Source organism: Dinoponera quadriceps, unplaced genomic scaffold (genome assembly GCF_001313825.1).
Source record: "Dinoponera quadriceps isolate SergipeBrazil2010 unplaced genomic scaffold, ASM131382v1 scaffold1658, whole genome shotgun sequence".
Taxonomy (NCBI): domain Eukaryota; kingdom Metazoa; phylum Arthropoda; class Insecta; order Hymenoptera; family Formicidae; genus Dinoponera; species Dinoponera quadriceps.
In genome coordinates this window covers 1,525,976-1,552,381 of record NW_014555920.1, presented here as the reverse complement: position 1 = coordinate 1,552,381, position 26,406 = coordinate 1,525,976, and the positions used below count along the sequence as shown (strand labels likewise).

At 45.4% G+C, this 26,406-nt stretch overlaps 3 protein-coding genes across 9 annotated transcripts; 1 reads left to right on the top strand and 2 right to left on the bottom strand.

Annotated features, from left to right (window-relative positions):
- Positions 1-369: 369 nt before the first annotated feature.
- On the top strand, positions 370-11,387 carry LOC106745810 (facilitated trehalose transporter Tret1-like). 2 transcript variants are annotated; one of them, XM_014621754.1, is made up of 6 exons: positions 370-1,070; positions 6,919-7,004; positions 8,381-8,728; positions 9,087-9,244; positions 9,603-10,055; positions 10,345-11,387. In XM_014621754.1, exons 2-6 carry the CDS (start codon positions 6,948-6,950, stop codon positions 10,931-10,933), a joined length of 1,605 nt encoding a protein of 534 aa, XP_014477240.1. In that variant the 5' UTR covers positions 370-1,070; positions 6,919-6,947; the 3' UTR covers positions 10,934-11,387. The 2 variants fall into 2 exon arrangements, with proteins under 2 accessions (XP_014477240.1, XP_014477239.1); XM_014621753.1 differs by lacking the exon at positions 370-1,070 and adding an exon at positions 1,843-2,226.
- A 90-nt stretch (positions 11,388-11,477) lies between these two features.
- On the bottom strand, positions 11,478-13,925 carry LOC106745811. Its single transcript, XM_014621756.1, has 2 exons — positions 12,719-13,925; positions 11,478-12,634 (listed from the first exon to the last, which is right to left on the bottom strand). Exons 1-2 carry the CDS (start codon positions 13,052-13,054, stop codon positions 12,431-12,433), a joined length of 540 nt encoding a protein of 179 aa, XP_014477242.1. The 5' UTR covers positions 13,055-13,925; the 3' UTR covers positions 11,478-12,430.
- A 993-nt stretch (positions 13,926-14,918) lies between these two features.
- LOC106745818 (serine/threonine-protein phosphatase 6 regulatory ankyrin repeat subunit A-like) lies at positions 14,919-26,344 on the bottom strand. Of its 6 annotated transcripts, none has more exons than XM_014621769.1 (17): positions 25,968-26,344; positions 25,285-25,409; positions 24,789-25,049; positions 24,457-24,649; positions 24,130-24,319; positions 23,697-23,943; positions 23,085-23,199; positions 22,926-23,012; positions 22,560-22,783; positions 22,226-22,484; positions 21,984-22,148; positions 21,277-21,635; positions 20,884-21,038; positions 20,480-20,789; positions 20,123-20,366; positions 19,300-19,429; positions 14,919-18,940 (listed from the first exon to the last, which is right to left on the bottom strand). In XM_014621769.1, the coding sequence occupies exons 1-17, from the start codon at positions 25,992-25,994 to the stop codon at positions 18,822-18,824; spliced, it is 3,210 nt and encodes a 1,069-aa protein (XP_014477255.1). In that variant the 5' UTR covers positions 25,995-26,344; the 3' UTR covers positions 14,919-18,821. The 6 variants fall into 6 exon arrangements, with proteins under 6 accessions (XP_014477255.1, XP_014477251.1, XP_014477252.1 ...); XM_014621765.1 differs by having other exon boundaries at positions 20,123-20,412; positions 20,511-20,789; XM_014621766.1 differs by having other exon boundaries at positions 14,919-18,937; positions 20,123-20,412; positions 20,511-20,789.
- Between the last annotated feature and the right edge of the window lie 62 nt (positions 26,345-26,406).

Genomic DNA, 26,406 nt, shown 5'->3' with positions numbered 1-26,406 from the left:
ATTTATCGGGGACTATTATTCTTCAGTAAATAATAAGCTTCCCGGTAGGACCTCTTAATATCGCTAACAATTAGTGCACCGGACGCGAGTCTCACGGATCCGTGCGCTAAATCACGACGGGAGATGCAATTATCGATCTACCGAGGATCAATTGGGAGTTGCGATTCGAAAGCCGAGTCCGAGGAAACTCATCTTCCGATTCCTTCTTCGCGGCTGATGGAGGAAGTAGCCCCGGAGGCCTCGGGGCGACCCTGGAAGGGCGGCTCGCGCGAGGGAGGCGCGTCGTCCGTTTCGCGGGAGATCCGCCTGGCTTTGCGGCCGCGCCGCTATAAATGCGAAGGCGCGGACGAAAATCGTCTCAGTGTCGAGTGTGAAAAAAGCCGCGGCGGTGGCACTTCTCGATCTGTCGTCGTCGTCGTCGTCGTCGTGAGCACGCGAGGAGAGTCTCCCGTCGAGACCGAGAGAGAGAGAGAGAGAGAGAAAGAGCACGTGTACGCGCGCACGAGGTGATCGCGCGTGCGTGATCGCGCGATCAGCGAACGAGGAGAATCGCTCGGTGAAAAATCCAGGAGTCAGCAAACGAGGAAAAAAATCCTTCCCCACGAAATCGCCGTCGAGACCGTCGCTTTTCCTCGACGACCACAATCGGCGTCGAGAAAACTCCGGGTCAATTTTGATTCTTCGTCGTGGACTTTCGCCACTCCACGAGCGCTTCCTGGCGCGTGGCGAACGGCTTTTTACGCATCGGTGCGACCTGCAATTGTCACCGTCGTCGTCGTGGCGTCTCCTCAGCTCTCCCCCTCGCTGCCGCGGTCTCCTTAATTTATGATCCGCGTCGGCGGCTAAAACGCGTTGCGATCACCGCGAAAGTAAACTCCGCGATCACGGAGCGACTCCTCCTCCGGAATGATGATTTGAAGACAAGCCCGTCTACGCCGACGCCCGGACGTCGATATGCTCGAGGGACAGTGCGAGGATCGTCTCTGAGACTTTAGAGAGAGAGGAACATAACATCCTCGACATTCTGAACGATCTGTTCACCGGCCGAGAGCGCGGTGGATAATTGCCAGGTACATTTCAAGATCTCTCCGGCGCGATCGCGTCTCTCTCTTTCTCTCTCTCTCTCTCTCTCTCTCTCTTGTTTTCTTTTGTACCAGCTTTCAAATTCTACGCGTCTAAATTTAACACGTTCATTGCCAAGCTGAAAATTGGAATTTCGTGTGGTGGCCAAATTTTTTTTATTTTTTTATTTAGTTTTTATTGTGCTCAAAATAAGTTAATATATTATTTATATGCTTTTATTATTATGTACATAGGATTTATGTACTCTAAATATCTATTACGCAATAACGCGTGATCGGCCGTTTGGTGAGAACTCGCATCACGCGATATCGCGTGATTGGCAATGAACATGTTAATTAAAATGCGCGCTCTCGGAAGAGAGAGCGAGCAAGCGCGCGAGAAAGAGAGAGAGAGAGGGCCCACGACTAATTTCGGCTTGAAATTCGAGTCAAGCGAGGAATGTCCGCGATTTTTTACGTACGCTTCGATCGGCGGATTTCACCGTATCTTTTTTCCACGGCCATCCCCTGTCACGTACATCTCTTTTATCGTTTCTTCGCGCTCGGTTATAGAGAGAGAGAGAGAGAGAGAGAGAAAGAGAGAGAGAGAGAGAGAAAACTCTATGTATTGTTAACGTTCACTCCGCGTCGCGCTCGAGAACGCTCGAAAGAGTATTGGCCAGTTTCGAGTTGCGTACAGTTGGTTAAAAATAACCGGAGCTTGTAAACAAATCGCACGGAGTATTATTAATATAGCGTTGTGTGCTCTGATGTTGTGCGCATCTCTCGTTTCTTCTCGAGTCGCGGAGAAATCGCGCGCTCGAACGCCTGCGACACGCGTATCTACGCCAGTCGGTGTCGCGGGTCGCGTTGGTTCACGCGTGAAAATTAAATTTTTCCTGGCTTGGATGATTACAGAGTGATCGTTCGTGCTGGTCGATCGGCTGAACGCTGATTACCCAGCAATCGTTGCACCTGTCAACACCGTTCATCTGCAAAATCGTCTCCGTCACGGAGCGTTCCTCATGTTTTTCGTTTCTTATGTGATCGCTTAAAATGGGATGTTAATGTTATTTGCAAAATTTGTGGAAAATTTGGCGTTAAATTCGACACATTTCACGTGCCCAGACGGTTCGCTCAAATCTTCGTGTTAGTTTAACACAAGGTGTGTATACGTTGGAAAGTAACACGAAATTAATACACAAAATGTTGAGATAACAAACATAATATGTTAAATTAACACACGGAAATGTTAAGAAAATTTAACACGAAAATGTGAACAAGGACTGATTTTGACACAAGTACAAAATTTTTTTTCTGCTATGTATATTTAAGAACTAAACTTATATTTATAGAATTGGTGTGTTTGTGTGACTGTAGGAGGAAGAATTGTCTGATATACATACGTAACGTCTCTCATGAGGCCGTGGTAGCAAGAGTGTTAAGCTCAAACTGGATATGGGTGATCGAGGATTGCGGATTGAAAATTAGAACTTAACCGATCAGGACGAGAATCTGGTCGAGATCGAAATTAATAAGAACAATAATATTTCTTTACTGACAGAGACTAAAAGTATCAAAGACGCTGAAAGCGAGCAGAAGATGCGGTAACAACTGTACAGCTGGTTTTGCCTGAATATATATAAAATGACTAAAGATATGTAACAAGCAACGACATGCAGAACATGTATAATTTAAATTAGTTGACTCGTCGAATATAAATCTCCAATCTGCAATCCTCGATCTAACTTAGTTTATTGTTAAATTTAGTTTATTAACAAAGTCAATTGATAAATCTAATTAATTTGATTTAATTTTTAGCGATTACGCTTATCGAAACGCGCGGAACGGATGCATAGTGAAATTGCTCGGACACAAAACGACCAAATGTCGCTTCCCTTTCTCTTTTTCGTACATGTAAGCGTGAACGTATGTGCGTGCGATGTAATAAAGCTATCGGAATTACAAATCGCGATTATGCATCGCGTTCGCATTTAACCGAGTTGTTATCCGTGTGACGAGAGACGAATGACGACGAGTATTGTTTAGAATCCTCCGTCGAATATTCTCGGTCCGTGTAATTGCGCGACCGCACGCGCTCGCGATATGCAATTCTGCCGCAGCACAAATCGGAAACGGGAATACGTGCGGCATGCAATTTGCAATTTTTAATTCGTAATCTTTCCCAATCGCGCGCCCGATTCTGTCTGCGTGACTATCTTACGGGCGCTGATTTCTTAACTGGCGTCATTCACGATATTTGAAGTATTAGAAGTGGAGGCGTGCGTTGTTCCGAAAAGTCAAAATCTCAAAATTCCAACCGCCCGAAAAGTGATAATAAAAATGAAATCCTGATGCCGAGAGACAATCTCTCAAGACAGTCGCATGGTTCCGTTATTTCGGGAAAATTTTGCCTCAGGCGATTGCTTGATTGTTCGAACTGCACGGTCCATCGAGACATTTTTCCGCTCTACGAATTTCGGGACATTTATTTTTTGCTCATCACAATGCACACGTGTCCACACGGGGAAAAGATAAATATCAATTCAGGACTTATGTATTCTGATGGGCGTAATCGTTGTTTCATGTATAAGCAAGAATATATTATCTTCATACAGAAATTCAGTGCTCTTGAATTAAAAACTTCCATTAATTCAATTTAATATTACAAACTGCTTCCCCTCCAAGAATAAAATATGTTCAAATGTAGGTAATATAATTTCAAGTTAAACAAAATCGTAATTCTTGTTTCGAAGATATCGTTCCTTCCTCTCCTTTCTTCTTTCTCTCAATTCAAGAAAATTATTCTCGAGTAACGAGAATATTACATTTTCAGCGGAACCACATGGAATTCCTTCGTGTAAGCGAGTCTTACCTATCTAACGCTATACAATCTTATTTCAACATGCATATGTTGAGAATACAGACTTTCTCAAGAAAAGAATATTCTTTTTCTCCGTGTACCAAAATATCCCCCTCTCTGTCTCTCCTTCCTCGTTGCGTTTCCGTTACTTCTGGTCGCTCCAATCGCCGACGGTCCAGTCCAGAGGCGGAGAAACAACGGACGGGAAGGGCGATCGTCGGTTCAAGGCCCTTAATCCACTCGCGATCAATTTAATAAAGCGACCTCACGACTCAGCTCGCCGACGCGTCCTCGCGGCCCGCGGCGAAGCATGAGAATCTGCACGCTGACATTTGCCCGCAGATTTATAACGTCGTTTATTAATCGGCATCGATCTTATCGAATAAACGCGAGGCGAGCCGAGGCGAAATACACGCGGTGAAATTGCGCGAGGCAATACCTTGTGGTGAATGAATGAATGCAGGCGCGCACGCGCGATATAAGGACGAGATAAGATTGAACTCTAATTTTCACGCCGCGCTAATGCGTTAAATCGCGTTAAACGTGTGAAAGCAATTGAAAGAAGGAGAAAAAGAGAGGAGAGAGAGAGAGAGAAGGGGAGAGAAATCTCACGGCGATAATGAGTCGCCGGCGGTCTCGTGACTCACGAGACGTTACTCGAGCCGCCGAGTTCCTTAAACATTCCGAGCGGCAAAGCGTCGTGAAACGACCGTTTAATGCGCGCGATCATTACTCAATTTGAACGTCTCGTCGTGCACGAGATCGCGAACGCGGCGATATGCGGTGATGCATGTGAGGGAAAAATTCTCTTCCGCGATTCCAGATTTCCGAATCTTCACGAATCGCGAATTCTCCAGCCGAGAAGAAACTTCGGCTTCGCCGGAAACTCGTCCGCGAATCCGAACGTTAGCGGATGGTGAGGAAATTAACCCTCGAATAACGGCTGAATACTAAAAATGAATCAAGAATCGGATCGTATTTGACATATTTCGCGATATTTGTTTTATTTTTAAACATTCTCGGTCTTATTGTGGAAGGAAAAAGTATCTGATCGAAGGAATTAGTTAGAGAAACTACAAAATGCTCTTGTCGGCCGGATCCCCAGATAGAACAGAAAAGGAAGATGACGTGAAAATGACGTCCAAATGATGAAGAAATGATGGAAAAATCAGTTTTATAATCATTTTCCCGTTATCTTGACATCGTTTTGACGTAGTTTTAACATCATTCCCGAGTCGAAATTTCAATCCTACATTAAATCTTTATAGGTCGTATATTGTACTCCCTTTGATGCTATAAATGGGAAATTATTTCCATTATTCTTCTCAACCTGAAGACTTAATATAAAACTAAGTAGAGTACTACTTAATGTAGGACCAAAATTTCGACTCGGGTTTTGACGTCATTGTTATTTTCTGTCGCACCTGAGTTTAACTCACCTTATTATATGTGTGACTACATGAATCTTGTTATTCGAAATTTGTTAAGATCGCACGAAGTTCGCATTTCACGAAGAATGCGTCCCAAAAACTCTATTCGACAGGTAAAACATCATTAATTAACCAATCACGATAAAAAAATCTTGGCTCTTTTTGTCCTGATTAATCAATTAAATGCTAATTTACCCGTCGAATAGGGGCGAATGATACAGAATTAATTAATTCGAGGAAATCTCTCGGCGTTTTCATCACGTGATCCTTCGTTTACGGAGGGGGTAGAGGGAGGGGAGGAGGGACTATTATCCTTACGAAAGAGATAATCGACGCGTCGAGGTAAATGAACGCTTTTCGTCGTACGGTTCGGAATCACGCGATTATCTGTGCACGTGTGCGCGCGTATGTGTGTATTCAGCAAAATCTTTCCATCGAGCGCGAAATCGCTCGTGGAATTTTTTCCTTCTTTCTCAACAAACAAACAAAACGGCCGCTCGCTCGCGTTGTTATTCGAGAGAAAACGCGTCATGCCGGAAGCGAATCCGGCGCAACGAACTCGCCGTTTCTTTCCGTGAGATCGGAAAGTGGACCAGTACTTGAATGAACAATTAAGTATAATTAGAAATAATTAGAAGATCCGCGTTAAATTCGGAATTCGGTGATTTCGAAACGGCAAGGCTACGTTACGTGGAATACACACAGAGCGGCCGTTCAATTGACTAATCACGATGAAGAAATCTGAATTCTTTTTGATCCTGATTGGTCAATTAAATGCCACTTTACCCTCAGCGTGGTGTTTCCGAGCGTAACCTAACATGTGAAACGCGTAACGGCGGAGCGACGACGGTCTTTACGATTCTATTTAAATTTCCTCGATTAAAGTTCCGCTCGAGAAACAAAGCGACCGCCGAGTCATTCGAATCCGAATGACTCTTCCCATTCATGTGGAGTGAATTCTCCATTCTGAATCATCGAGTGAATATTTTCGTAATTCGTAATCGAGCAAAATGCATCCGGTTGTTCCCTCTTTCTGGGTAATACAACCAAACTTTTTTCCGTGCTGCCATTTTGCCAACACACAAATTTTTCAATTATCAATTAAAGAAGCCTCTATACATGGTCATTTTCAATAAATAATAACTCGAAATGTTGCGTGTTATTTGCAAAATGATACTTTTTTGTTCACCCCAACCCATTCTGCACTCTCACGAAGTTTGTCTCTGTTAATTTGGGACACTCTGTACATACAAAAATAGGCCTAATATTAATAACAATACAAAAGAAGGATATCCAGTCGACATTACATTCAAAAATAAATTATAAATTAACAATAATATTAACGTGATAAATCGTTTAAACTGTTGACAATAATAATTAATTTAGAATTTTTTTAACGCCCGCTCGTTCTGCGTGAGACTCCGCTCCGGGAATTTCGGGGCGCGCACCGAGCGATTCGCGAGTAAACACGGAAAAAAACGCGTCCGCATTATTCGTTCACCGGCGCGATCTTTACGTAATGTTATTATTCGCCGCCATTTAATCGTCCTGTTCGTTTTTACAGTTGCCCGGCCGAGCGTTTCGAGCTGCACGATGATCACCCAAATGAGGCTCTGGTGGAAGCTGCTCCGCTCCGGCGACAAGAAAGGTGTAAGGCATTTAATTCCGCCTCGGCGTTTTTGCGTCGCAATTATCGGCTTCGCGTTAAAAAGTGCGACTGCATTGTTCCGTGATTAATTCCGGCACGTTCGCACCTCGTCTCAGAATATCTCTCCGTCCACCACGTCGTGCGTGCGGCTAATAATCGTCGATAACCGGGCAATATGAAATAATTCATGCTAAGCGTCGCGAAGAAAAACACTCCGTCCGTCCGTCCGAGTGTTTAATTGAGTCGAGTAAGCGGAACGCGCGCGGCGGCACGCGACGTTTTTGTTGAAATTCCCCGTGCCGTCGATAAAACGTCAATGAACGTCGTCGTCGTCGGCGATCGAAGGCACGAGGAAGAGTCTCCTCCGGATTACACAATAAAACGCGCGGAACGTCGAAGGCCGTGTAATAACACGAGAAATAAGATAATAATATACAATAGAAATACGACAGCGGTGCGATGATGAAGAAGCGAGAATGAAAAGAAAGAGAAATAGAGAGAGAGAGAGAGAAAGAGAGAGAAAGGAGGCACAAGAGGGAAGTTTCGTTTCCTGCTTCTCGTCGATTCCGTCGCCGTGGATCCGCTAAATGCTCGCCGTGGGATCGCGATCATCGCTCGGCCGAAGCGAGCGAACAGACCTCGTCGAGTGATCGAGGCCGAAGAAGGGGAGACGATCAAATAAATAAATGGATAAACCGACGGAGGCAGATCTCGGCCTTCTTCTTCTTCTCTCGATCCTCGTCCTTCGTTAGTTCGCTGCAGGATTTTTGAAGTTGGCGCACGACCGTAATGGCATTCCGCGTCTCCTTTCGCCTCCTTTCGCGCCGGCTCGATTTTCCGCGCGACCGTGCAAAAAAATATCCTACGTCGTAGAACGAATCACTTACTGTCGTTATAAGTTACTTTCCTTGTGAAACCACCCGGTAACGGCCCGTGATCCTTCCTCGTTAGCAACGGTAACGAGCTTCTTTTCTCAACAAGTAATGAACGACAACAAATGACTTCTGAAAAGTAACCTCTTTCAACACTCTTGAAATAATAATAATAATAATAATAATAATACCTTTCTTGTCCGCGTGTGATAAGAGATATCGCATATAGCGTTTGCAATTATTTATAAATATAATAACAATAACTTATGGTAACGATAAGGGTAACTTACAGCAATAGTAATTTATAGTAAGAAATAGTAACTTACAATAACAGTGACTTCCAGTAACACAGAGCAACGGTGATTTACAGTTAACATAGAGTAACGATAACTTGCAGCAATAATAATATAACTTAACAGCAACGATCATTTACAGTAACATACAGAGGAGAAAATCGTCGTCGAATCGTGGATGAACATTTCGATTAGATTATCCGACGTTCGCAGGTGTTCGCGGGTTTGGCGGCGCACACCGGGCAGATTTCCGTGGGACTGTCGCAGGGGTACAGCGCGATCCTGCTGCCGAAGCTTTTCGAGTCCAACTTCGCCGACCAGTCGCAGGCCTCCTGGATCGCCTCCCTTGGCGTCGTATCGAATCCTCTCGGCGCCCTCGTCGCCGGGCTCTGCGCCGAGTGTTTCGGCCGTAGGTCCGCGATCGCTCTGGCCACACTGCCGCACGCCGCCGGCTGGCTGCTGATCGCTCTATCGAGGAACGTGTCGATGCTGTACGCCGGCAGATTCGTCAGCGGCATCGGCACGGGAATGGCCAACGGACTTTACCTTTACGTCAGCGAGGTACGTGCCGATACAGCGGAAGGAACTAAAGGATGCGATTATGACGTCAAATTCATGAATTATCAGAAATATCGAGGAAAGAAAGTGACCATTTTTTTTATCCGTGATACAATTCGCAGACCTTAAACGTTGGGAAAAAACATACTTTTTGTACTTGTGCAATATTGCATAAGGAAATAATTACAATCACCTATTTTTTGTAATGATTATCACTTTACTGAAACTTTACATGCGTATTGCTATTATTTTTCTTGTTAAAATAATATAAAAAATATAATTGGTGCCGAAAATCATGATTTGTGGCGAGATAATGTTCGCTTCTCGACGCGTCTATATATTGATTTCTTTTATTTTTCAGGCGGCAGCATCGGATCAGAGAGCTTGGCTCGCGAGCTGCGGCCCGGTTCTAGTCTCATTGGGCGTGCTGATGGTGTACACCCTGGGTGCTGTCACCACGTGGCAGAGGACGGCCGCCATCAGCATCGGACCCGCGATCCTGTCGCTCGCGTTAACTCGGTAATTAAACTTTTCTTTTTAATCGCTGAAAATAACCCTAATTAAAATCCGAAACGTTCGACTTACTTACTTTTGTCTGTGGTTCTCGTACAACTTTTCTTAATTTTTGTACAAAGTACTATTAAATTAATTTTGGTATTTAAATTGATCGCTTATACATCGGCGTCTGATTCTTGCTTGTCCGTTAATATTATGATACACCTTTCTCATCGTTTGATTATACATCATTAGAGTCATAATATTAATTAAATTTCCTCACGGTGATTTGCCTTCAAATGACTGACGGGAAACTTAGAAACTTTCATAACTCGAATATTTCTAATAAAAAATTGCTCCTCCTATGATTATTCTTTCGCAGAATGCTGCCGGAAACTCCAGTCTGGCTGGCAGCGAGGGGCCGCACGGACGAGGCGAAGGAGGCCCTTCTGTGGCTACGTGGTCCCGGATTGAACACCGATAAAGAGTATCAGGAACTCTGTGAGGCGCAGCAAAAACGGAAGGAGAAAAAGGAGAGCTTGCTGCGTGCGCTGCACAAGCCGAACGTGTGGAAACCGTTCCTGATACTCCTCGTCTTCTTCGCTCTCCAACAGCTGTCGGGCATTTACGTGATCCTCTTTTACGCCGTGAACGTGCTCAAGGACATCGGTATAGACATCAACGAGTACACGGCCAGCGTCGGCGTGGGTGTCATCAGGCTGTTCGCGTCGATTCTCGGCGCCGGGCTGGCCAACAACATCGGCAGGAAGACCTTGGCATTCGTCAGCGGGTCCGGAATGGCCATCGCGGCTACGGGAGTCGCCCTTTCCTCCAGGTTCGCGTCTGGATTCTTCCAACACTCGATTTTCACTTCTTTTACGCCGGATTTTTATTCCTATCATCAGTTCTCTTCTTCATCGTATTTCTCATCTCCGCTTCCGTTTGATCCGATTAATTTGTTTCATTTCCCAGCACTTTTCTATTTCATTCCTAAAGATAAGACCTTTGTTTCATTTTTCTGTCCATCTGATTAACGACAAGCCGACCCGTTCGGCACTGATGAAGTCGGTCATCCTTTGAGAGAGATCTCTAGCCGGTCAATACGATTTCCTCCGATTTTTCAGGTTCGTCCTTCCGTCGTGGGTGCCTTTACTGTGCATCGGGACTCACGTGGGCGCGTCTATGATCGGCTTCCTTACGCTACCTTGGGTGATGACCTCGGAGCTGTATCCGCTAAGGTTCCGGGGAAGTCTGGGCGGTTTGACGACCAGCATCGTGCAGATACTGACGTTCGTCACGATTAAGACGTATCCGGACCTAAGCACAACCCTCGGTTTGGAGTTTACGATGTGGATATTCGCCACGGCCGGTCTACTCGGCGCTACTTTCGCTCTGACGATATTACCGGAGACTCGGGGTCGCAGTCTGGACGACATCGAGATGAAGTTCGCCAACAAGTCCTGCAATAACAAATCGGACACCGGCAAGATCTTCTCCAACGTGTGGTCGCAGCCCAACATCACCCTCCAGCGATTCGTGTCGATCTCCGAGGAGAAGCAATCGAATATCGTCGCGAACGCGTATGCCTACGACAACTTTTGCCTGGAATTGTCGCCGGAGAATCTCGAGAAGGGTGTGAAAAGCTCTGAGAAACAACCCAGTACTGATCAGTGTGTTATAAACAATATCGCGCTCGAGCGTGTGTGCCTTTAATAGAAAGTTTCCGGGAGAAGCTCGAATTAGGCGAAATCGATAGAACAGTGATCACGATTTTCGCACGTGAATTTGCGATATTACTGCTCGAATAAGCTTATTTATTTATTTTATATAATCTACAGGAGCCGGAGCTCCGTTTGACCCGTGATTGTAATTAGAATCGATTATAAATGTACTGCTTCGCGTTTACCATCGCCAAATGTTCCTTCAGTATTACGGACATTCCTAACGACGCGGTCTCGAACGTAGAGATGTACGTAAGATTTTTTTTATAATTGTTTATATTACGCGCAACGACGTATATTTTTAGCAGTGTCACACGCGAGAACACCTTTACTTACCATAATTATTTCAGCGTTACAAACTTACTTGTAACTACACGTTCTCACGAATAGATGGAGAGAAGAGTTTTTGTAAATATTTCATACAATATATTTGTAAATATCGATTATACGCGCGTGATATCTTGTTACGCACCTCGATGAATAATACGTTCAGTATTGTTTGTAAATGTATCGCGTGATATTTATATTGTATTGTGCATAACGAATCGCCGAGTGAAGAGGTTTTATTTTTTATTAAGAAACATGTCTTCACACACATTGTATATCCCGGACATTTAAGGCCTTGACACGTGAAAAAGTTTTAATCATGACCGTAAAGCCGTAGTCATAAAATCTGATGTTCTTTCCTTCATTCAGACCTGGTTTTTCATTTTCCGGTTAACGTGTTGTTTAGACTTAAACTGATAATAATGTAAAAATTACATTTTTCTATTGATGGTTAATTATTAAATTTTTAAAGTTACCACTACAAAACCCTCAATTTAAGTTTGAACCACATGTTAACTAGAAAATGAAAAAACCGGGTCTTAATAGTATTGTCATCATGGGGACATGGAATCCTCTTTCTAGTGATTTCTCATTGGTCAACGACTTAGAACTGCTTCTCTATTGATTGACCACAAAATTAATCGTAAAATTCCAACGTGACAAACATTTTTAAGCTTTTGCATGTAACAAATTTTTAGTCATAACTATGAAACTTACAACCTCTTATGGTTACGACTAAAACTTCTGCATGACCGGGGAAAAAAATTTATATAATTTGTATAATCATATAAAATTACATATAATTATACATAACTATATATAATTTATATATAAATTTTGCCTCTACATGGCCACATACACAATTAAACATATCGAAACAAAAACGCTGTCGAACGGAAAACGGAAAAAGTCGTTTGATTCAATCAAGTGTTTACATCGTGGGCGGCCATTAAACATAAGCATTTACACCAATTACATCCATGTAACAACACTTTTCAGACGTGGAACATATAGATCATATTTCGCATTTGATTACGCATAGTGCCACGTAGAGACAGAGAATTCGTGCACGTATCGACATTTTTTCCCGGGGTGAAATTTCATCTCCGTTGAAACTTCCCGCGCGCCAACGTCACAAAAGCCGACCACACCTCTCCGCCGGTCATGAGCGCCTGATACCAAAGCGCGTTACCGTCAGCCGACCGTGCCGATGCCCAGCTGCCTTCTGAAGCCACACTCGTATCCGTGAATAACGTCGAGCCCGTGTGCGCACGTCCGTGTGTCGAAATTCCTCATGAATCAACAACGACACACCTCCTCCGGAGTACCGACTCTCACCTGCTGGACGTTCCTGTTCTCCTGTCACCTACACATGAATTTCAAAGCCTTTTCATTCTCCGGCGCACGCCGTGGATAAGTGTACACAATCATCTTCTATGCGACCGACTACTTGCACAGCCGTCTGCTCTCCCGACACCTGTCCGTCGGGACTCGTGAATTTCCGTCGTTTCGCCGGGGGATCCGCGCCACCAGCTCGCTTCTCCTGCCCTCCCGATACCGGACCGTCGGCTCTCGGGAATTTCCGTCGCTCCGGCCGAGCTGCGATACCACCTACTCGCTCTCCTGCGATCCTGCTGCCAGATCGTCGCTGCTCGGGAATTTCCGCCGTGCGGACCGAACGCGACGCTGCCACCAGCTCGCCCGACATGTTCTCCCTGTAACTCACCCACCAAACTCGTCGAATTTTCGTCGTTTCGCTCGGCCGGTCGAGAACGGTCCCCGTCATCCCCTCGGACTCTCTCTTTCTCTCTCTTGCGCGGGGGGCTGGCTGGCTCGCGCATGCTCTCCTGCTGTCGGTGTAGGGATTTTCCCTCGACAAGAGCCATCAATTACGCCGTCGAGGCCTCCACCTTCGCGTTCGCCTGCTCTCCGAATCGACGGTCGCCATTTCTCGTGAATTTCCGTCGTTTCGAGACCGTAGGCCCCGACCGGGCCGGGAGAACTCCTCGCCACTTCTGCTGGCCGAATCGCAAAACACGAAATTCGACCCTTTCCGTTATCGGTTTGATGCCGGGAATTCCGTCGATCGCGTGCTCGCGTCAACCTAACCTCGACCTCGCGCCTCCAGGCTCTTCGACCCTTTCACGCGCGTCTACCATCGAGCGGTCATCGGCGGCCGGCCCGTGAGAGAACTTCTCGCCCGGTATCCTCGCCTGTTCACGAGACGTCAATTTCGAGTCTTCCGATCGCGATGGCGTAGACGTTTACTTTCCATTCGGCCGCGCGCCGTCGACTGCGAACGATGCGCCCGAGAAAGAAAGACCGTCGCTCGCGCGCCTCTCCGTTCTCCGCGCGAATTTGATTTGTGATTGTAATTAATCGTCGCGTTGAGCCTTGCGTGCGCCGGTGATCGTCGGGGCCGTAGCAGAATGGTCGACTTTTTTGTTGTTAGTTCAGGACGCTTCACATCTGAGAGGTCTCAGGTAATGCGCAATGACTATTTCGTGAGCGTCTTGAATGAAAAAGTTGTTCTAGTGGTAAAGAACGACAAATCGGTGTGTAGTAAAATAGATGAAAAATTGATAATTCAGATAAAGATTTATACGGGGCATAGAACATTGCCTTGAAATTATAACGACTGTCTTATGTTTCGAGTCTTAGAGCAAAAAGTGATTTTTTATGATTGGTGACAAACCATTATAATAGAAAAAAAGAAATTGATAATTAATAAGATCAAGATTTAGGACATTAAATATTGTCTTAAAATTATAAATCAGTCATTTTACTAAGACCATACTCAGCCATTCCGCTAAGACCCTTATTTTGATACTTGTCTCACGTGAGACTCGGATTTGAATTCTTCAATTAATCGTCTAACGTCAAGGTAGATTTTCAGAACGTCAAAAAGTTTTTCAAAGTCTTTTGCTACTGCAATTATTTAAAGTCGGTCAGTAAAAACTTTATTGTATTTTTTCATCTAGATAATAGAAACAGAGTAGAAACAGAGAATGAAATTTCACGTTATTATTCATTTCTTTTACCCATTTTGTACATTTTGTGCGTGAAAATATTTTACTGACAATCCAATGAAAATTTGCTGAAATGTATTTGGAGATCTTCCTCAATTGACCATATTTCATTATCATTTCGTAAAAAGAATATTTTAGTGAAAAATTTAATTGATACTTCAGCAATTCTTCATTGAAAAGTCAGCTTCCAGTTATAATCGGTAAATTTTATGTGTGATATCTAATATTTCAAAATTATATTATTACTTTTCAACAGTATACTTTAACTTTCCTTACATTTCGCAGTATTACATTGGATTTCATAAGGAAAACTACGATTCATTTCTACATTGCATTCATTAATTTTTCAATAACTTTCACTTCACTCCTCATCGATTTCATAATATTTTCAGCAAAATATTTCCATCAGGGAAGTTTCAAGTAACTATTAATAGGCTTTGATTAATAAGACTTGAGACAAGAGGGAAATTAAATTTAATTAAAGGAAATGTGCGACTGATTATACTTCACTTTAACGTATAAGGGAGGTTCAATTTCAAAGAGAGAGAGAGAGAGAGAGAGAGAGAGAGAGGGGGGAGATGAGAAAAGAAAAGGAGAAGGAAAATCACTGTGAACAACGTGTGAAAATAAAACATAACGACGTATATTGATTACAAATGTTCGCGATACAATGTATGATATCGGCAGAAGCCCTTAAATTATGATATAACTTTCATGTAATGCGGTATTACACTTCGCATAATATCCATCATACGCGCGCAAGGAAAGAGTATAGAAAAAATATTCTTTTTCCCACATTACGTATGTACAACGATGGAGAAGGGAAGGGGGGGGGGGAGGGGGGCGATTTATTTCGCGTGTCTGAAAAAGAGAACGGTATGACGCACGGCACGTGTGAGGTGTACGTATGTATGCGTGTATGTGTATGTCCGGTTCTTGTAGTTTTCCGTCGTATCGCGGTTGAACGGTCGTCCAGGTATAAAATCATGTACAAACGGGAGAGATCGCGATCGGTCCTCCCCCGGTGTTTGTCAACAACAACTTCATCGATCGTGTAAGTGTCGCGTGCTTACGTTTAAGCGATGATTAGAATTAATATATGTACAACAGAATCACACGGTTGTCCCGATGAGTCGTTTTTCATTCGCCTCTTTCATTCTCTCTGCCGTGTCGTTTGTGACATCGGCGATTGAAAAGAATCGCACGCGCACGTGTGTGTGTATTATTGTGTATAGTGTATATTGTATATATGTATAACGTCGTTGAAATATGATTACGCGCTTACAGCCTATTAAATGCAGAAATCATCATCATCATCATCATATATCGAGTGAGAAGAAACCTGTAAGTACAAAAACGATAGACGAGACAAAGTGTCAAGACCGCTTCTTCGAAATGGAGATAACGCAAGGTGAGGAGGGAATCTCCGGTAGACGTGACGAGACATTCCGATTCAATTCCTCGATCGGCTGTGTGTGTCTGTGTCTGTGTGTGTGTGTGTTACCTTACACCTACCTACAAGCTCTATATTCTCTCATTCGACGTACGATTACAGTCAGGCAGTTTAGGCTTCGCTACAAATGTCTAAGAAAATAGCTAAATACTCATTTCTCTTCTCCTCTCGTCTCGTCGCCCGATTTTATGTACAAAATCCAAGGGGAGTCTCGGTCCGTTTCCCGATATTTACAACGCGTGTGATATATGTCGCGAAATAATTGAATATTCTTACTTTCTCGGCATTTTCCCGCAGCGTTCTACGCTCTCTTTCCTTCTCTCTCTCTCTCTCTCTTCCTCTCTGCCTCCCGTATATCCGGCGAACCAAATCGCGAGGTCCTCGTGAGATCGCGAGAACACGGGTGATTCAAATCAATCATCCAAGCGCGTAGGAACGCGAGAAGGCAGAATTGCAGAATCCAGAAACGCTCTCGCACGACCTCGCACGGAGCTGGAGGAGGCTCTTTCCTAACGCAGGCAAGAGAACAATCGACAACATTGTTAGCGTTAATCAGCCGACGCGCTAGCAACTGAGAATGTCGCTGCTGAAGATGGAAGACATCCGTCTAAACTAATTAGAGAATCAACCTAGATTAGTAAATGCAACGTGTGTTGAGCATCGTCCTCTGTACGTCGTCGTCGTTACATCCGCACCACATCTAATTGCCTGTCGCGAGGAGGGGGAGGAGGGGCGAATCGCGCGCTTTTGATTAGAAGATCACACCCTCCGCTCGCCGCCTGTCATACGCTAAGGTTCACTAATATATAATTAGCAATTTATATATAGATATATATATAAATTGCTATCGTCGAACATACCGGCCGACCGACCGATCTCTTTATTGCATCCGACGACTTATTGCCCCGCTGACTATACGACTAACGCGAGGTTAGCTTCGGCTATGATTATTCCTCGTGATCTGCTCGACCCGGCTAGTCGCGCTCGGGAACTCGACTACGCGCGTATTACACCCTTTAGAGAGAAGAACGAAAAAGGAAGGGGGGAACTGCACGAAGGGCGAACCGTTTCCGTCGCTACCGAGAAATACGGAAAAGAGGAGGCGATGCATGTGTGTGTTAATTGCGAATTAATTTAGAAGATACAGGCTATGCGAGAGAGCGGAAACTGCGCGCGAGCCACTGCTACGAACGTCTCTCTCTCTCTCTCTCTCCCGCAAGTTCTCGGCTATACTTGTATATATGCAAGGGATATATGTATGTATGTATGTATGTATGTATGTATGTATGTATGTATGTATGTACGTACGAATAAGATATATTACGTGTATAAGAGGAGAGAAAAATATATATCGCGCATCCCCGATACATCGCGGCCTCGAGTGAAAAATAAACGGATCTCAATATACCGGATACCGCGATAATATCCAAGAGGAATACAGTTAAGCGCTAATGGCGGAAATTTTGTACTCTCTTTCTAATCAAGGACACACTTCGCGACAGCGTATAACAGGAAAATTGTGTACGACGTGCTCTCCGGAGTGGATGCAACGTGCTGCTCTATCGCACGGCGTGCTGGAACGTAAAGCGTGGTCTACAATGGGCAGTGGGAGTATGTTTATAAGAAGCAAGAGTAAAAAATTGACCAATCACAGTCGATTATTATTCTTCTTACATTCGAATACGATTGGTCAATTTCTTATTCTTGCTTTTTATGAACATACTCTTACTGCCCATTGGAGACTACGCTTGAATCGTAGTACTGCACGGTTTACGTTCTAATTCCGACCTCGCAATGCAAATTGTAATGATATTCGCTTTTTCTCCTACCTCTCTCTCTCTCTCTCTCTCTCACGAATGTCATATAGCGTGGTTAACGAAACGATGTAATTGCCGCGCGCACGTCGTCTCACGTAATCGCACAAACAAAACGCTGGATGACTCTGAGTGTCGCACGACTCGCTCGTCTCTTAAATATACGCTCTCTCACACACACACATTCGCTTAATCTATCGGTCTGTTAAGCGATGGATTATGCACTCAGACGTTCGCACGCTTGGTTTCAACACGACTGCTCTTTCCTCAATGCAGTTTGGAATATAGCTGACGATCGCTCACCAATGAGAGAGAATTTGCTTTTTATTAACAACCAGAAGTTAAGTTTCCTCATTGCATTGTCAGCTGCTTTCCACACTGCATCGAGAAAAAAGTATTGAAACCATATTGACACCATATTGACACCAAGTGTACACAGACCGGTGTAATAATAATCATAATCTCAATATGCAATGCAGTCAAATTAAATTAGAATCTTGCAATCGTACGTATTATCGATTTATCGCTTATTTATTTATCAAGCAAAGAAGCGTTAACAACGTGTCAAAGCGGTAACCTGCGATCGTTTCACGTTAGTGTCCAGGAAAGGAACACGTGCGATTAAAAAATATTAATAACCTAACTGCACCGCTGTGTTAAAATTATTACGCAGGTTTGTGTACGGAGTCATGGNGGGGGGGGGGGGGGGGGGAATCGCAGCGCTTTTACGCCGACGAACTTCAGAAGGCAGCCGGTAAGAGAATTCGTGTTCCGAGGATTACCAAGGAATAAGTTCACTCAATGGATACGAATGCGTCGGGAAAATCGTTGAAGAGAAACCGTCGTAACTTTTCTCCCACTGACTATATATGTACGCGCATTCATACACGTATATGTACACACACATACGCACATACACATACATAAATCCGTATCCCTCTTGGCAGTCGGTTAGTGCAACTCTCTATCGAATTCTCGATAGTGTGGACACTCGTATTGTCACGATTACTATTTGTGAGGTTAGTCACACTGCGAGAGAGTCGGCCGATATCCGTGCGTTCGCGCGATCTCGCTTGGCTCGCCGTTTCTTCCATCTCCTTGGCGGTCCTTTCGGAGCGACTTTTGTAATTTAATCTACGCTAAAACGGAGAAGAGCCAGCAGCTCGTCCAGATCAGCCTGGCGTCGACGTTGCCGTGCGCAGAGTCGACGTTCAGGTTCGGGAACGCCTGGAGGTCTAAGCGTGACGAGGCTTGCTGTCAGTAAAACTCCGAGTCGGAGCTGTGCTGCGAGTCGACGCCGCCGCGCCCGTTCAGATACACCTCGGACGTCTGTTGGATCGACGGCGAGTGCTGCGCCGCTTCCCAGTTCTGACCTGCTGGAGTCTCGCGTTATAGTGTCGCGTCGATAGGAAGAGAAATGGATGGACGGATATACATGCAGTGTATTTGCACTCTGCAGTAAAACCTCTCGAGCTTGTAATGTACAAAAACAACAGGGCAGCTTTTAGGTGTCTTGGTTAATTTTGAGGGCTGGCGTTCGATGTATGATTTTTTTTTTTAATAAATACGTTTTTCAGCCAAAACAATCCTTTCAAATTAACCGAAACTCCCAAATATATCCGGTGTCTTAGTTAAGCGGAAATTAAAAGTAAAACAAGAAAACGAAAAATCCAAACTGAGGCGAAAAAGAGAGGAAGGAAAGGAGGGAAATGAGATTGACAAGTGTTTCTCGTACCGTGTGCCGCGAGAATAGTAGCCAAACACCTGGCCACCGCCGGGTTCGGGGCGCAGGCCAACGCAGGAGTGAGTCCTTCGGCGTCCACGGCCACGACACTCGCGCCCAATTGCAGCAACCGGCGCGTGATCTAGACGAAGACAACACCAATTGACTATTTCTTGCGGAAAAGTCGGCGGTTTATTTACATTCGCAACGTATTCGAGACGCAGAGTCGGGAAGTAACTTGTTAACGCATTACTGAAACGCCGTTAGTCCAGATTTACGATAAGTACAGCAATCCTTTAAAGACCGTCTACAATAGTTGTAAAATATGCAGTAAGATGTAAGCAGTAAGCAAATCGACCAATCAAAGTCGACTATTCTTGGCCTGTAAGAATCCAATCAGTCAATTAGCTTACTGCTCATGTCTTACTGCATATTTTACGGCTATTGTGAACGGCCCTTTAATGTTTTGCTCGAAGCATACTATAAGATATAATTTCCGATAAAAACGAGGTTTTCCATACCGCCAAAAATTGCAATAACGCTTAAATCTTGGAAATTGCGACGTCTGACGGCGTTGGGAACGTTTTTGCTAGAAATTGCGTTGCGATTTACTGCTTTTAGAACGAAAGGCTAGAAAAAGGCTTATTTGTAGATGCAGATTTACTGTCACAAATTATTGTTATTCAGTGATTTCGGTAATGATGTTATTTTTCCTCCATCAATGGCGAGGACGGTAACGTAATTACAATTCTGGTGTAACGCCGAGTCACTGTTCAGAAGTAACCTTCCCAACCCTGTCCCGAGGGTGGCTCGATGTTGCTAGATTAAAACTCACCGTGACGAGGCCGTTTCTCGCCGCCAGATGCAGCGGGGTTCTCTGTTGCTTGTTGGTCATATTGATGACCGCCACTCGCTGCTGCTGCTGCTGTTGTTGCTGTTGCGGCTGCTGCGCCGACTGCGCATTGCCGTCGGCGGCGACGGCGGTGGCGGCAGCGCCGAGCGAGTCGATCCAGTTTAAGAGTAACGACGCCGCGGCTGAATGACGCCTCTGACATGCTAAGTGCAAGGCTGTATTTTTACTGGAATCGACAGCACGTACATTGGCTTTCCACTCGAGTAGTAATTCTATCGGTAAGGTGAGTCATCACGTTAATACCGGAGCGCCAGCGGGGACAGTAATAGTAAAGCTCACTTTGTTAACTGTAAGGGTGCGATCGTATTACCGATGACGTTGCATTGGCCGGTGACGGCCGCACAAAGCAGCGGCGTCCGGCCGGAGTAATCGGGCGTCTCCAGTCCGGCTAATTCCGGGCCGACCGAGCTGAGGATCAGGCGAGCGCACTCGACCGAGCCGGCGCTGGCCGCGACGTGTAACGGCAATCGGCCGCCCAGCGTGTCCCTCGGCGCTGCCACCGCCTTACCGCCGAACTTGTTGATCAGCAGGTCCAAACAGTGCGCGGAGCCCTGGTAGACGGCGCAGTGCACGGCGGAGAACGGGTTACCTGCGAACAGACAGAGCGAAGGCTCTAAAACGCGTCATCCGACTCGATGCCGCTCGGGTGAGCGGGCTCCCAACGGGAGAGGAAAATCACTCGCCTTCCAAGGAGTCGAACACGTTCTGGTCCAAGAGGTACTCCACGCAGTTCGAGTTGCCGTTGTAGCAGGCCCAATGCAGCACCGTGCATCCTTGGTCGTCCTTCAACGTGGCCGCGGTCGGGTCCGCTTTCACCAGAGCCGCTAGAGCGTTCAGTCTGCAAAGGGACTCCGGATAAGAGATTTTACATGGGAAAAACGTATTATTTATACAGCATAAGTTATAAGTAGTAAGCAAGTTACAAGTTGCTTCTTTCCAGTAATGTAATTATGCAAGTTGGCTTTCTCACTACAAATTGCCCTTTTTTCTAATGTAAGTATGATTTTTTCCCCTGATTAGAAAAATTTCAACCCTCTGCGGTTCTTCACATCTTTCTCTCTCTCTCTCTCTCTCACCTTCCGCAGGCCGCCGCCAAGTGTAACGGCGTTTTACCGTTCGCATCTTGCACCGCTACGTGGGCGCCGTGTTTCAGCAGCAGCTTCACCAGCTGATGATCGCGCTCGTTCACCACCGCCCGGAACAGCGGAGTGTGCTTATTGATATCCGGCAGATTGCAGTCGGCCTTGTGCTTCAGCAGCAAGATCGCGCACTCCGGATTGCTGTTCGCGACCGCCAGTGTGAGGGCCGTGCGTTGCTTCGCGTCATAACGATTCACCACCCGGGGATCGTCCGTGTTCTCCAAGAGCAGAGCCAGGCAGTCGGAGTGACCGGCCGCGGCGGCGCAATGCACCGGTGTGCGTTTCGTAACGGAGTCCTGAAAGCGCATCATGAATGTAGATACTAAACATCTAACACTGCCGTTACTGGAACTCAGGAGGCAACGCGTTACTATTAATCGATACTTACTATTAATTACTTACTATTAATAAATTAACAGCATTTTTTACCGCACACATTTCTAACCGAAAACTAATTCGGTACGTGTTATCGCATGTTAAACATGTCCTCCCAAACAAAATTAAAGAATAATATGTCGCTGGAACAGCAGCAGGTTTATGTTCTTGCAAACCGGTTCTGAAGATCTTACGGACCTCTCTTTGGTTCAGAAACTTTTCCAGACCTGCTATTACATTCGAAATCAAGAAAGCCATATCCGTCTTACTTGAACCGACACCAAAGCGCTGAATCGCAGCAGGAGCTCGATGCACTGCTTGTGTCCTTTGTAAGAGGCCAGGTCCAACGGGGTTTTACCGCTGTCCTCCTTAATGTTCGTATTGGGAAACAACGGCAGTAGCAACTTCAGGATTTCGCTGTGACCGTGATATGCCTGAGAAGACACTTCGCTGATTAAACAACGCCTCGTCCTCGATTCTTCGGACAGGATTAGAAGAGCGAGATGCGTACCGCGAGATGTACCGGAGTGAGCGCCGGCGAAGACGCTTCCTGCTCGAACGAGAAGGAACCGTGGGAGGCGGGTGCGTTTCCCGTCGATGAGGACGTAGTCGTCGACGTCGTCGACGTCGTCGAGGACGCGTGCAAGAGGGCCTCCAACGCCGGCTGGTTGCCGCCCGCCACCGCGTAGTGGATCGCAGTGAAGCCGCGTTTATCGCACAAACGCGGGTCTGCTCGGTGCTGCAGCAGGTACTGTACACATCTGTACGACCTGACCCAATGATAATTACGATCAATCCTACAGATAACGCGGTGATCGCGCGACCAGGAAGTGTACAATACTGACTGGGCGCAAGAATCGAAAGGATTGGACGCCGCTGCGGCCAGGTGCAACGGCGTGGCCCCGTTCACATCTTGGGCGTTCGAGTCACTACCGAATCCCACCAGAGTGAAGACGCAGGGGTAGTGTCCTTGGCTGGCGGCGTGGTGCAGGGCCAACCGGTTGTCGTTGTCGGTCAGACGGAAGTTGGCGCCGCTGGACAACAGCAGATCCAGACAGTCGACGGAGCCCTGTCGAAGACGTGAGCAGGTGTGACGTCGGTGACGAGGAAACGGTGAACGAGGTCGTCGTGACAAGTGAGATGAAGTGAGATAGGTGAGCAAAATCGGTGAGATAAAATGAGTGGAAGAGAGTAACAGAGTGTTAATGTACCTTGAACGCCGCCAAATGCAAGGCCGTCCTGCCGCCTATGTCTCGCGTGTCGATTCGCCTGTCGATTGGTAATAATTTTCTACAGACCTGCGATACAACAGAGCACAGAATTAAGGCATCATGCTGCGGTGTAATTACATCGACGTATTCCCGACTTACTTCTATGTGCCCCGCCAGGCAGCTCAGGTGGAGAGCCGTCCGTTGCTGGGCGTTGCGCACCGCCGGAGATGCGCCGCACATTATGAGGATCGTAATCAAACACTCGTAACCGAACCTGCCGACATTCGGCCTCGATATATCTCACATTTCATCCGCAAAAAGTCCCAACAGCGGAGAACGAGTAATTATATACAGGGTGAAGCATTAATAACCATTATCACCTTGAATATCTTCGAAACTGTGAGGGAGAAAAACTCATGTAACAGAAATTACTTGGTACAAAAGCGGTCGTCTTATGGCAAGTAACGCTTTCTTTTCCAGATGGAAGTAACTTCAAAGATCTGAAGGTTACTCTTGTCTTTTAAACAGAATCACTTAGTTTTTTAACATAAATCGATCCCGGTGTTCGTTTTGCACATAAAAGTTCGATGGATCGTCGAAAAGTGGATACTTTCCGAGATATTTTACTTTTTAACCTGATACTTTTCAAGATATGAAATATCTCATTAAGTATCCGATAAATCTTTCTCTTATTCTCGTAGTATCGGAGATATTTAAAGTGGTAATAATCATTGCCTCATTCCATATATATTTGTTTCCGGGAGGACTCACCAGGCAGCGACATGCATAGCCGAATTCCCATTCTTGTCTCTCGTGTCTGGAAAAGCGCCGGCGTCGAGCAGCGTCTTCGACCTCGTGAATCTCCCGTGAATCGCAGTCATGTGCAACGGAGTACGGCCGTCCTCGGATTGCACGTTTATCTTCAGCCCGGCTTGCACCAGCACCTCCAGACAATGAACACCATGTGTGCTGGCAGCGGCGACGTGCAGCGCAGTCTGCCCGCGATAATTGACGGCCTCTGTCCATCAAGCGGTGAAAAATGTGAGATAATATATATATATATATATATATACTTATTTATTTATTTATAAATATATATATATAATATATAAATAATATATATAATCGCTCAACGGCTGTACAGCTGTTATATTTTCTGAACAAACCAGTTAATATCCGCGAGCGGGAGCGATAGGAAACCTACCTAGATTAACACCGTTAGCGATGAGTTCCGTGACCGCGTGAGAAAACCCGTTCAGGCACGCGATATGCAACGCGGTATTTCCGTACACGTTCTTGGCTTCGATATCCGCGCCAGCTTTGATCAAAGTGCGCATGCACTCTACATTACCAGAAGCGGCCGCTGCGTGTAAGGGAGTGTACAAATCTCGATCCTTTAACACACAAACATGAGAAATACATACGTATGTACATACATACATACATACATATACATACATATATATATGTATATATAAACATGGCAGAGATAGAGTGGAAAAGTATATTCTGAAGAAAATATTTTTCGTACTTTCACATCCACGTCGGCACCTTTGGCTATCAGCACCTTTACTATCTCATCGTGTCCCCTGTACGCCGCGAAGTGTAGAGGCCTACGATCCTTCTTGTCGGAAGCGTTTATCACACAACCGAGCTGCGTCAAGTACTCGGTCATCTCAAGGTGTTCATTGTACACGGCATGATGAAGACACGTTCTCCCGCCTCTGCAGCAATAAATGATTTCAATCAATATTAATTTATTAAGTCATCCACAATTTCAGATTGCGCAATTTTATCGCGAGATCGGCATGATAAGCGATAAGATCCAAAAAATATATTACGCACATAGCCACACACACATACCTGTCCGTGAGATTGAGATTTAATACGTGCGGCAATATGAGCTCTACACATTGCACAGCGTTGTTCGCTGCTGCTACGTGAAGAGGCGTCTGCCAACTGCGATCCCGAACATTCACATCCGCTTTGTATTTCAATAGAATATCTACTACATTGTAATTGCCGGAGCAACAGGCTCTGTGCAGCGGGGTTAGCCATTTCTTATCTTTACTATTGACTGCTGCGCCATTTAACAAGAGAGTCTCCACGATAGCGGTGTTTCCCCTGAAATAGAGATATCATAAATGTTTTAAACAAAAAATTAAATGCTAGTATTCATAGTATTCAAGTCTTATATTTAAGGCCTTCTTAAATTCATCTTCAGATACTGTATAACTCATTTCATTGACTACAAAGTGTCTGAAGATGAATTTAAGGGAGCCCTAAGTATAAGGTAAGACTTGAATACAGGCAAAAATTTCTCTTGTTGTGTTGTTATTATCTTAATGGAAGTATAGACCTATATGCTGCTGCGTGTAACAGGGAACGTTGCTCTTTGTCTTGCCAATTGATATCCTCTTGTTCCAACAGCAAGGCAAAGACCTCCTCCATGTCCCCGAGGAATATGGCTTGTAATAAAGGAGGCTGCAAGACCACATAGGCAATTTAAAATTCATCTTTTACATGAGAGGAAATAAGACTATTCTATATTTTTTCATGGGGAACATTATACTAAAAAAAAAAGAGATGAATGTACACTGGAGACAAAAAGAGAGAAAAACACAGAGGAAACAAAATGAAATAAAAATAAATCAGTCTCTTGCGACTAAAGATCTGTTATTTTTCGAGGAACTTCCTAGATTGGTCTATACTGGGGTGCAATAAGTTAGAGTGAAACCAACTATATTTGTTCCACTCTGACTTACTGAACTTCTGGTTCAGGAAGTTCTTCGAGAAAGAACAAACCTTGAGATAGAAAGCCATCGAAGTTCAAGTACCACACGACGGCTTGACCTAACCTAAGCGAATGCTCGCGTGCGCCGACTACGGGGGAGATGCGCGTCGAGGACTCGCTTCGACTGGGAGAAAGAAAGTAAGAAAGTAAGAAAGTAAGCAAGTAAGTAAGTAAGTAAGTAAGTAAGTAAGTAAGTAAATAAGTACGTAAGTAAGTAAGGAAGAAAGAAAAAGAGAGAGACAAGATACCTCGTCACGAAGTTCTTGCACGTTCATATTGGCACGTGTTTTCCTTGGACTTGTTCTGAGCTCAGTCGTTCTCACTGAAGGAGCATCGCTGTCACTGCAGGTCACCTGGAGTGTCTTGACGACGACGAGTGAGTGAGTGAGTCACCGTGCTCCGATCTCGGTTATGGCACCTCGCTTTTCGGCCGCCGGTAGCCGGTCGAGCGGCGAAATCCGGGTCGGGGTCGGGCGCAGGTCACCGTGCCGTACGGGTCGTTCCCGCACGGACGACTTTCAGGGGCACACGACTCGCCGTGGACGCATTTTATCGCTATACATTTATTGCTCGCGCGTGGCTAACCCGCTACCTGACGCGCTCTGCCCCCACTTCAGCCGCCATCTTTCACTCTCATGTTCTCGAACGAGATTTGTAAACAACGCGAAACTCCGCTCGCGAGCTCTC